Genomic DNA, 12170 nt, shown 5'->3' with positions numbered 1-12170 from the left:
TAATAAATGATAGGACGATACATGTAACATGTAACGATGGTTGGCGATAGGAGGGATGGCCGGATGGGTAAGGTTATGGTAAGTCCGATAGGATTAAAATTTTCAATAAAATATAAATGACCTATTTTATTGTAGGGTACAATATTTCTTTGTAAGTGAGTTTTAAATCTACTTTACTTTGTTAGGATTGATGATTTCACATGTACACGAAATTCGTTCTCGCATTTTGAATATCGGCCTTAAAATTTTAACTAACTAGACTAGTAGAAAATCCACTAATACTTCAATATACTCCGTATCTACTTTAAACACCACAAGTTCTTACTGTGTAAAATTTTGCTATTGTTAGAATTTGACAAGGACATGCAACAAACCGATGGCCAAAGTGCCTTTCCTTTTCTAGCACATTCCTACCTTTTTCCAACTTTTAATTTTCTTTTTCTTTCTTTTTTTTTTTTTTTTTTTTTTTTTTGAAGGGGAACTTTTAATTTTCTTAGTGGGAGCTGATGAAGTGATTTTATCAAATTCAGGAACCATTGACTCTGCTTTGACTTCAACAGTTTGAAAGTGGAGTTGTAGACTTGTAGCCTCCAATGCTTGTTTTTTTGGGAAATGGTTGATTAATCTGAATATGGTTAAGTCGTTATCACTTTAATATCACCTCCATTTCATATTATTTGCAACGATTAAACATTTTTCCTCTTTATTTTATGTCAAATCGTTTGCAAATAATATTAAACGGAAGGTAGCACATTATTTGTTGACTTTGACTTCAAATATTATTAATCCTTTCACATTATGAGTTTATGACTCAAAATTGTTTAAACACGGCATCGCAATTTTATTTACCACGTATTTGGTGAGCGCTCATCAAATGTGGGAATGGTTATAGGTTTGCATGTACGAGTAATAGTACAAGAATACCTTTGTTTATCATCATGTCAATAAAATTCCACCTCGTAACATCTCTTTGTTCATAGATCTTCCTTACCACACATTAGTACATTACCATGGACATTGGCATGACATTTTCTTTACAAACTTAACCATTTATACGGTTATACCAACAACCAAACAAGTCATGAGGAATCATTTTTAACCGCATTGATTTACAAATTCAAATAGATAGCTGTGTATTATTATGCTATAGTCTAAATGATAAATATCAGGATTCTTCTGTAAAGAATATCAGAATCACAATACAGTTTGTATCAAATTCTAACTATGATTTTCCAACTCCTAGAAGCTACGCAGGTAATATACAAAAAATCATATGCATAAGAATTTATAAATTATAATCAACTCTAACCTTTACAACAAATGGAAGAAATGGTGGAAAATCTCTATGTACAGACTACTGAGTCGTCATGATCACATTCAGAGAATGTTGCTATGGAGTCATGAAGATAGCATCTTAAGTAGCAACCTGCAAACTTGCACTGAACCTTGACAGCTTCTTGTATACACTTTAACAGATTTGAATCCTAGTCTCAGAATACAGCGGTCAAGTACATTGCGAAGAGCAGCTATACAGCTCTGCATAAGTGAAAAGCAAGCACAAACTATCATGCACAGAGTTCGCATTTGATATGCCTTCAATACTCCAACCAAATCTTCATTTCCATAGTTTGAAACAGAGAGCATTATAAGAGCACCCAACATCATACTTTTAAGACAATTGCATAAACTGGAAATTTCAACCAATTGCAGTGGAGATGGGATTGTAACTAGCTCAAGAATAGATTGTAAGCAATGAAAAAAGTCCCCAATCACGTCAGAAGTCTCATGAGGCATGATGAGATACTTGGCCACTCTCACTAGAGAGCACGAATAACCACAGTCAGAGTATGGTGCAGTTGAAACGATTCGCCATGCAGGCAGTTTTCTTTGATTTTATGAGCTTGCAATGCATTAATAATAGATATAAGACAAGCCAATGCAGAAGGAAACCCTCACTAGATGTAGCCTCTTCCATTAGTTGCCCATCTTCTAGGGGACAACAAAACTTTTTCAAGATTGGAACCATATGTTTCTCTTGAACTATGAGCTACTTTATCCTGATTTTTAGAAGTACATGAATCAAAATCCAAGTTTATTTTGAACTAATTAACCCAAAAGAGAAACAGAGTATATGGATGGATAAGAAGAATGAGATTGGAATTGGATTTGGAACTTACCATTTTAATCATAAGATCTGGTGCTACGCGGGAAGAAGGAAGATCCATTTGCTGAGAGGTTCTCAAGAATAGATGGTCCAACAACTTGATAGCAGGTGGTCTGTCTGCGGGGTCTCGCTGAAAGCAACAGTGTAAAAAATCCTTTCCTTCAGGTGACAATGTTTCAGGAATGGGTGGGGATTCTTTCAAGACCTTGAACATTGCGGCAGCCTACAGCAAAAGATAAAGAAACTTGTAAATAGATGTAGAGTACATGTACATCTTCATGTTCGCATCTCAACCCATAGTATGATCTCGTGACAATCCATTGATATTAATATACTTGCTACAATTTCCCATATTGAGCCCATTGAAGTAAAAATAAAAAAACCCTAGGCTGCTTACCTCCATTATTTCTAACTTTAATAATGTAACACTGTCTCACCCACATCAGTAATTAGCTTCAGCAAAGGATATTAATATCTTAGCAAGAGAGGCACCTAAACCGCACCTTAATCAGAAATAATGAATACAATAAAAAAGGTGAGAAAATTTTAATCATTAAACCTACCCCTTCAAATTCACTCCATGGGGGCTTGCCAGTGAGCATCTCAATGATAGTGCACCCCAAACTCCATATGTCAACGGCAAAAGCCAAATCAGAACTATTTTCGTTCTGTATCACAGATTGCATGAGCTGTAGGGAAAAAAAATGCACGTTAACAACAGCCAATTTAAGGATAATTCTTAAAAGTTTACCTCAACAAAGGAAAACATACCTCTGGAGCCATCCAGTACGGACTCCCCTTTAGCGAAAGAATAGCTGACTGTTCACTAAGCTGACAAGGAAATATAACTCAAATTAGAATGCAGTATAAGCAGTGCATCTAAGATTGGCCCTAATTTAGTTAGCAGTGCATCTTAAAAGTCATGATTTTGATAATGCGAAGTTGACAGGAAAACACTGAAACTTATGGTCATCACCACAAAAGTCAACTAGAGTCACCATAGCAAGATAATTTCCCAAAAACAGAAAAGCATGTAGCTGGAGATTACCAGCTGACTCATACATTAATTGGTGGCTTATATCAAACGGTTCACAAGTTATTGGTTCCTTTAGATCAAAAGTGATGATAACACAGTAATCATAGGTACTAGATGAGAAGACCCATGGAAGCTATCATCCTCCATCCTCCTTTGGACATAGACAAAAGGATGAACACTAAGTTACCTAGTTCCTAACAAACATCCAGTGCTAAGCTGCTGCATATCTATTAACAATAAAATTAGACGCATTACAATATGACATCATGCCCAACATTGCCTTAAAACATCCATAAAAATGGATTTTTTTACACCCTACTCCATCACTCTCCACAAAAGTATGTATCAATGAAGGATCAACATGCAAATGTAAATTTACAAAATCTGAAACTCACAGGTTTTGCCATCCCAAAGTCTGCAAGCTTGACAACTCCAGATGAATCAACAAGTAAGTTTGCCCCTTTGATGTCCCTAAACATTATAAATAAGTAGAGAATTTTAGCTTTTGAAAAAACAAAAAAGAGAAAGATGGACTCTGGAAATTAATAGATGGATAAAAGCCACAGCACTTTCAACCCCCCCTAATTACACCCTTTCATTAAAAAAAAAATGAAAAAAAAGGCAACTTTCCCTATACCATCCCGAAAGTACAAATTGCTATGTACTATCAGCAACTCATAACTGAGGAGTATATATTAACATGATTGGCAGAGAGTTCGTATACATATAGATATAATGATGTTTAGGTGATCTAACAAAAAAGATAAACTATAAAATCATCCATATCGTAATGCCTCCAGATTAATTTCAGTGTTACCTGTGAATTGTCTTCCTGCTGTGCAAGTAAGCCAATCCAGATACTATATGACGAGTGAAATTCCGAACAACTGCTTCTGTGATAGCCCCACAATGCTCACGAATGTATTTATTGATAGAACCAGGATAAACATACTCCAAATATATGTAAAACTTGTCATCCACCTGCATTTCTCATCAAATTCACAAGTAAATGAAGTGTTGATTATTGGAATCACATAGATATAACAGAGAATTATTCATGGTTGGATACACTTACAATCTCACTACCATAGTACTGCACAATATTTGGATGCTTTAGATGGCTCAGGACCTCAATCTCCTGTATCAAGAAATAGAATTAGCACAAAATTATGGAACATTACAAAATAAATTCAACAAATACATCAAAACAAATTGCCCACAATGAACATGCTTCATAGCTCAGAAGACAGGGGGCGGATAGAACATAACTACCCTAATCAGTAATCACGTAAATCATACACTTGCTCAGCTTAGCTTAACCCACCTAGATCTGGTAAAACACACACTAAATGCCAAACTTGAAGATATATAATATACAAAGTATGTAAAATCAGAAAAAGAATCCGCAACATAGGTATTTTATTAATTCATTTATTTTTAACTGTTTCAAGGACAATTAAGACACTATTGCAGGAGCAGGGAAACATTCATGAATGTTGACAGGGAATTGTAATGCCAGAAGTTAAGCTTTGGAAAGTTTAAAGAAATTACTATGGAAAAGAAAAAAAAAAAAAAAAAAGAGGTTAAAAAAATTATATTTGAAACAAATTCCCTATTTAAGACATTGATATACAAAGTAGTTATTATTGCCTTGGAAAAAATTTCAAAGAACTACCTGCTCAAGTTGCCTCATGCACTCAGCAGACCTCTGATCATCAGGAATTAAGTCTACTTCTTTCATGGCACACAAGGCTCCTGTTTCCCTGGACATTCAAAAAAGAAAAATTTAAATAGGCAGAATCAATGGAAACCAATGACTGATGGACCAAGATGAGCACAACTACATACCGGTTTGTTGCAGCGTACACACTTCCAAATGTGCCCCGTCCTATAAGTTTCCCTTTTATCCATTGACTTTTCATGGGCAAGACTTCTGGTCTTGAACTGACTTGAGGAACAGGAGACGCCAGCATTGAGGATGAAGGTGTGGGAGGAAGAGGTAATGGATGGACATTAAAATCATGATGAGGGGAAGATATTTCAACAGATAGTCTGGGGTGCAGGGGTGATGGTGGTCCACTGATGCTGTTTCGGGGTGGTCTGGGGCTCCTTAGTAATGGACTTCTAAATGAAGGACTGTCACGACTAGCCATAGTGCTCTCTGGTAGACCACCATATGGGAAACCAGTTGGCATGGCTGGTTCAGACCAACGTGCGGGTTCCATTGGATACATGAAAAATGGATCTCCATTAAGCATCCTTTGTGGGCTATACATGGGACTAGAACTTGAACTTGGAGGAGCACTCTGAAAGTTGATGTCTATGCTATAGTTCTCTTGAGGTCGATGTGGACTCTGTATCTTTTGGGGGACATTCCATAATGGCCAGGTTTCTGTACGGTGCACACTACTACTTTGAGGATCAGCTAAAGTTTGCACATTAACTCCTTGCCGAGCACTAACCCTTTTTTGAGCATCAACAGCAACTCCCCTCTGATCAATTTGCGATGCTACCTTACTGTTTGAAAATGAAATGCCAAAGCAACAGCAAGTCAGACACACCTATGCTATCACAATAAGCTAATCTTAAACTTTTTGCTAGAAGAATTGACATCTCTAGATTTGATAAAATGAGCTATGTTACTTATTTTCATAAAAATTAAGATACATTAACATTAATCCAACCCAAAAAAAAAAACACATTAAACCAAGTTAGTCATACTTTGGCCTAAATAAACATCAAGTGTTTACAATTCAAATTTTTTTTATCATAAACCAACTTACAAAAGTTCGTAGTGTTATATTGTTACAATTATTAAATGTTTCTTACTTCCATTCATCTTATGCACAATCCTTATTTGGTATATACGAGTTTCAATCTAAAGACTTTACCAACTAACCTAGCTTGGATTCTCACATTCGAGTCTACTTTTTTCGTTGCCCTATATAGGACACACAATAATTACTATTGAAGATATTTCTAGTATCTATCTATAATGCAAACTGAGCATGATAACGAAATACCTTCCTATTGCAGTAAAAAGGCAAAAAGACATTCCATTTTCCAATTTCCATCAACAATTCAACAACCAAAAAAGGCAAAAACAATAAACATTCATCAAATTCAATTAAAAAACAACCTATTTATTATAAAAAGTAAAGAGTAGTGATTATAGTATTATACCAAGCATTGAGCTTATTGTTATTGTCAAACCCTCTTTCTTTCTCTCTAGAAACTTCCGTTGGCGACGGAAGCCGGAAATTCTCACAATCACCACGCTTTGGCTTTGATTTCGATTTTGTTTTGGATTTCGACACCGATTTATCTTCACCAGAGATGATCTCCGGGAGAGGAAGCGGTTGAGGAGGCGGTGAAGAAGCGGTGCGCAATAAATCGTCACCGTGACGGTGACCGTGACCTTTACCGTTACGGTCACCTAAAAAGAAATCCAAATAACTAAGGTCACAGTCACGGAGATGACGGAGCTGCTTAGCTCTGGTTAACCGGCGATTATTTGACGTCGTTGAAGTATTCGAATTCGAAGTTGATGATGAATTTGAAGATGAAAATGACCAGCGTGGCAAATTCATTTAATTACCCTTGTAATTTTATTATCATTGTACACAAAAATCAATCCCACCATTAACAACAACAACAAAAACTAAATTAACATCAAATTATAAACATGAATTTATTGCTGTTTTTTTTTTTACAATAATAATATATATAAAAATGTAGGAAAAATAGAGAAAAAGGAGGAGTATTAGGAGGAAAGAGAGGAAGATTGTGAAGTGGGGGTTGGGGATTTTTTTTGTGAAATCAATTTTCTCTCTCCTCCCTTCCTCGCGATCTTTTGTCTGTTACCTTCCTGGAAGATATCTCTGGTTTTCCAGCAATTTTTTTTATTTAATTTAATTTTTGAATGTATTTTATTTATGGGGTGGTGGGTTAGAATTGAATTGGAAGTTCCGACAAGATGAACAATTCCAGATGGAATGCCAACTGATTTGGGATAAAAGAGTGTATACGTCAACCCAGATCTGCCGTACACTAAAGTACTCTCTGCTTTACTCATCAAACTTTACTCTCTTTTCTCGTATTAATCACTTGAGTATGAGTTGGTGATCCTTCTTTACAATATAATCAATGCCTAATGATTTCCTTTTATCTTTCCTCTCTTTCGGTCCAACCCCTAATTTTCATATTAGAACCTTTCAGTGACAGGAATTTAAATAATGAATAATACATATTTTGCATAAATGACTATATAAGTATTGTATAAGGTGACGGTAAAAAATAATTTTATTAGAAACAGAAAAATGCTTATCTAATGCGCACACGGCTTTTATTAGGTAAAAAATGGAGATTCATGAGTCGAGTGCCAATAAGGCATGAGAGTTGGCCATTCGTTAGTCATTCACTCATTCTTCTGTTGTTTGCACACCAATAATATAATATACCTTAATAATAATAGAATAATTATTTACACCATTAGTATTAAAAATTATCATCCATGTATGCTCAAAGTTGCAAGTGTAAGTCGCAGCTGACTTTGTCAATAAACAAATGATGATATGTATTGTACTATTATGTAGGGTTAATGAATGAAGGGTACATTAAAATATAAGTGTAAAATCAGTTGACAAGGGTAAACAAAAGAGTTTGACTGATTAAGAGAAGAGCGTGTGAAATGACAAGTAGGTTTCCTCCATTTTACGCTTAATTAAGCTTAGTAAACTTTCAATGTAGACCATGGTTTGACTGTGACAATCCTTGATGACAAGTCCGCTGAAGAATGCAACTGAATAGTCTGATTAATAAGTTCGGCAAATACCGCCAATATAAACAACTTTCAACTTTAAACGGTGCAAGAGAAATAGAATTTCAACTTTAAATTAGTGGAATTTTATCATGCATTCTAAACTTAATACTATTTTAAGTAATATGGTACGTCTATATATTACTTAGTTATCTAACGTCCCGGCCTCTTAGGTGCTTATTAGCAAGATCCTTAAAAGAATATAGTGGTATATATTTAATGCATATGTAAAACCTTGATTAATTATAAATAACAAAACGCCTCATAAAATATAGCAATGTACTGATTGGCCTCTAGGAGGCGAGTCTATTGAATTTCATTTTTCAGAAAAATAATTAAGAGTACATTAGTTAAAAACTAAAAAATGATGCTGCAAGCGTGGTCAACAATTTCAAACAATTGTTTAGCACGGCCAACCTTAAAAGTTAATCACAAATACCATTTTTTTTTTTATTTTTTTTTAATACTCCCTGTTTAAATCTACATAAACCATGGGTTTTAGATTGTTTAGCAAGGCCAACCTGTATACCATGTGTTTCATAAATTTTAATACTCTGTTATTGAATCTAAACGGGAAATTATACAGTATGTTAATTTAGTCAAACCAACATAAACATATTTTATCAAAAACAAAAGAAGAATAATCAACATATTTTATCATGAGCCACTTTATAATAAACCCAGGCAATACTATAGACTCTTGACTAGACAATTGCATCTTATACGTTGTAATAAATACAATACTAGTAATATGTACTGAAATAAAAGTAAATAATTCAATAGATAAATACTCCGTAAAAACATACACACTCAACAACATGGAGGGCTAAAACTAAAATCCACAAATGTCCAATTTATACACCTGAAACCCACATGCCCACACCCTACCAAGCAGCAAACCCTCAAAGGGCAAAATAATAAGAAAATTAATTATTATTAGAAGAACAAGCATCTAAGACACAAAATACAAAGGCAATGAATATAATAGAACATGATGTTATACAAGGGGTAAACTTGTCATGGCAGCTTATGGACTCAACATTCACCAATGCAAACACCCCCCCCCCCCTTCTCTCTCTTTTTTTTTTTCTTCTCTTTTTTCCTCCTTCAAATTTTTTAATACACCCTAAATCAGATACTTTTTTTTCATAAATTGAAGCAGTTTTCAATTTTCATCATTGAATTATATGGTCCCTTAAAGAAAAGATAAAAACTAAAAATAAAAAATAAATAAAAACTAAAACGCCTCACTTATAAAATTAAGTTTCTAGAGGTACCGAATTTTCTACTTCTGAAGCCACAATCTTGCAGATAGGTTTTGTATCATTCCCACTTAAAAGCTTCAATGACGAATCAACCTCAATATCTTTCATAAAGACCCGATCTCCAATGTCCAAATTGCTTATGTCCACCTCGATCTTTTGAGGGATGCATTCTGTTGGGCAAAGATACTTTAGGTTCTTCCTTACTGTTTTTAGCTGTCCCCCTGTTTAACACGAGACGTAATAATGTAAGCATCATTTGTGACAAGATAAACAATGAATAAAAGGATACTGGTTCAGTCTGTATCCATACAGAATAATGCTTGAAACAAGGAAGTATGAATGTTTACAAGTTCATCCAATTTAACTTCAAAAGAAAAAACAGGTTGGGTTGTTAACAATCAAAAAGTAAACAAGAGTCACATTTCCAAATCTAAGGTAAATGTTAAATACAACTTTGAATAGCAAAGAAAATTCTAATCCTGAAAAAGTAATACAGTACTTTGTATTAGTCTGTAGTGTAGAAACTTTTCCTTTCAGCTTCAAATGAGATTTGTTCTTCTAAGGGCAGCCCTATATTGAACAGACTGACATACAGAAAAGCTAACCCTCACAAGGGCCCAACCCCCCCCCCCCCCTCTCCCTGCAGAGGGACCAAGGGATGAGATAAGGTACATAAACAATTAAGCAGAGGCAGCAGCTCAGCAAACCATGACTTACTATAGTTGAAAGGAGGCCACATTTTAAATTCTGCTCAATAAGCAAGTGGTCAGATACTCACAGTACCCAGATAATATTGGTTAAATATATGCATTGCATTCATGACTGATTCACTTCTGATATGAAGCCTTTTCTGATCTGGTAAGAGATAAGTACTTAACACCAGAAGAAAGCATGCTGATAAGCTTGTCTCATTTGACTTTCTTAGCATTTGTACACGAACCTAATACTTTTCAAACATAAGAGTCTGACAACTATTCTGATTTTCAAGGAGAGAAGAGTCCGCAAGCAAAGGTTGAGCCTACCTCTAGTGAAGTGTGTGGATGCAATGATGAAAACATTCTAACAAAAACAATGGAGCAAGATCAAGTATAAATCAATGGATCCAAGTATGTCATATCTACGGCAATATATGGGCACAAAATGATGCCACACTATCCATCATGATTCTTATTAATAAATGCAAGCAAATCGCTGATGCCCTGATGGTAATACAGCTAATACTAGAGCAAAGACCTCCACAACATTCTATGGTTTTAACTTTTAAGATAATAATCTTCCTTCAGTAGATAAATCATAAGAAAACTGGTAGATATGGCATATAGGTTGAATTATCATAACAATAAGCTCCACTTCAAAGGAAGAGAAGAAAGAAAATTGGTAAGGAAAACCTGATACTTAAACCTTCTACAAAAAATAGTGTGTAACTCCAAGATTTTGATATTTATGCACTTTTATTATACGCTGTAGAAAACTCCAACTAAAGGCATATTGAATCATATACCTAGTCTAATCAACCGTACATACAGATTCTCAAAACAATCTAATGATTAGAAATTACTCCTTGGAACACTATACTAGTTTGATCTGATTCAAACATAAGTGAATCGAGAAGAAAGAGCTGTCCTTGCCTCCTTGGAGGCTTCCAAAACCAATGCAAACAATCACATATAGGCAATGACATCCAAATTCATCACATCAAAGTAGTAAGTGATGTTCTATTTTGAAGTGTATATCCCGATATGAGCAATACTAACAGTCTAGCACTGTCTATACCTGTACATTGCTAATTACATCTATGCATCATCATTAGTAAAGCTATAACGATTATATCAAATAAACAACGATTCGTGTCCCTTATACTTGCTTTGTTTTGACTCATTAGAGAGTTATAATCTCAAACAAGAGCATCAAACCAAAACCAAAAACAAAGAAACCAAAAATCAATAATTAAACAAACCTTTCTTAAGGCCAGGACGAGAATCTACACCCTTGAAAACAACGGGCAAATCAACTTCTAACTTCGATCCTTCTTCCGCCCACACAAACACCATATTCATCACCTTCCCTGTCTCCTCATTTCTCGCTAGCTGCTCAATCACACACCCAATAAAAAAAACACCCACATTTTAAAATGAACAAAATTCAACACTAATTACAATTAATTTACACCAAATTCACCATTAAATCATATTAACAGAAAATGAGAAATGACCTTAATGGGGAGGACATTTCCAGAATGAAGAAGAACCGAAGACCCGGACCCGGCCCGAACTTGAAGCTTGAAAGTGGTGGAGCAGAAGAAGGTAGGATCCAACTTAGTAAGAATGGAATCAATCTGCTTAGTTTCAGTGGTAAGAAGCTGCTTTGAGGTGTTTTCTGCGGTGGGGGAGAAGACGACGGCGGGGATCCGACCCTGAGCTCTGTCACGGGCCGAAATTCGGGGGCCCGAAATCTCTCTTGGTATGGCTTGTATTGTATGGAACTTTCTGTAATACTCCGCCGCCTTTCTCAGCCGTTCGCCGCCGATGCGCCACCATTGTTGCTGCATTTTCCTCGATTTTCGAGTGATATTAGGGTTTAACAAGGGTTTTCTTTTTTCTTTTTTAATTTTGTTTTTTTGGTTAGTGAGTGTCTGATTGATCACTGATTCAGCTTGATCAGGTGAGTAGATTGGGCTTTTGTTTTGGGCTTGCTTTTGTAAAAGGTTGAAGTGGGCCTTCTTTGTGTTTCCCTTTTAAAAAAAAATTGGTCCATTTTTAAATATGGATACGTGGAATAGTAAGTTTTTCCCTTCTATTTTTTTCTTTTTCTTTTTAGAGGACTTATTGACAGGTGAATTTTTATAACACCTATAAGTTATGTGCAACGATTTGATATAAAGCAGAA

The 12170-nt window shown here is 35.2% G+C and overlaps 2 protein-coding genes across 2 annotated transcripts; both read right to left on the bottom strand.

Annotated features, from left to right (window-relative positions):
• Positions 1-1152: 1152 nt before the first annotated feature.
• Positions 1153-7000, bottom strand: LOC110682263 (mitogen-activated protein kinase kinase kinase 5-like). The gene is made up of 10 exons (XM_021858558.1): positions 6384-7000; positions 5049-5717; positions 4876-4963; positions 4276-4338; positions 4018-4181; positions 3596-3671; positions 2936-2995; positions 2728-2853; positions 2178-2387; positions 1153-2057 (listed from the first exon to the last, which is right to left on the bottom strand). Exons 1-10 carry the CDS (start codon positions 6788-6790, stop codon positions 1956-1958), a joined length of 1965 nt encoding a protein of 654 aa, XP_021714250.1. The 5' UTR covers positions 6791-7000; the 3' UTR covers positions 1153-1955.
• Positions 7001-7115: 115 nt separating this feature from the next.
• Positions 7116-11922, bottom strand: LOC110682264 (50S ribosomal protein L25-like). Its single transcript, XM_021858559.1, has 3 exons — positions 11497-11922; positions 11242-11371; positions 7116-9505 (listed from the first exon to the last, which is right to left on the bottom strand). The coding sequence occupies exons 1-3, from the start codon at positions 11830-11832 to the stop codon at positions 9279-9281; spliced, it is 693 nt and encodes a 230-aa protein (XP_021714251.1). The 5' UTR covers positions 11833-11922; the 3' UTR covers positions 7116-9278.
• Positions 11923-12170: the final 248 nt, after the last annotated feature.

This window comes from Chenopodium quinoa, unplaced genomic scaffold (genome assembly GCF_001683475.1).
Source record: "Chenopodium quinoa cultivar QQ74 unplaced genomic scaffold, ASM168347v1, whole genome shotgun sequence".
Lineage (NCBI taxonomy): Eukaryota > Viridiplantae > Streptophyta > Magnoliopsida > Caryophyllales > Amaranthaceae > Chenopodium > Chenopodium quinoa.
The sequence above is the reverse complement of the archived record's forward strand: the minus strand, read 5'-3'. Positions and strand labels throughout refer to the sequence as shown.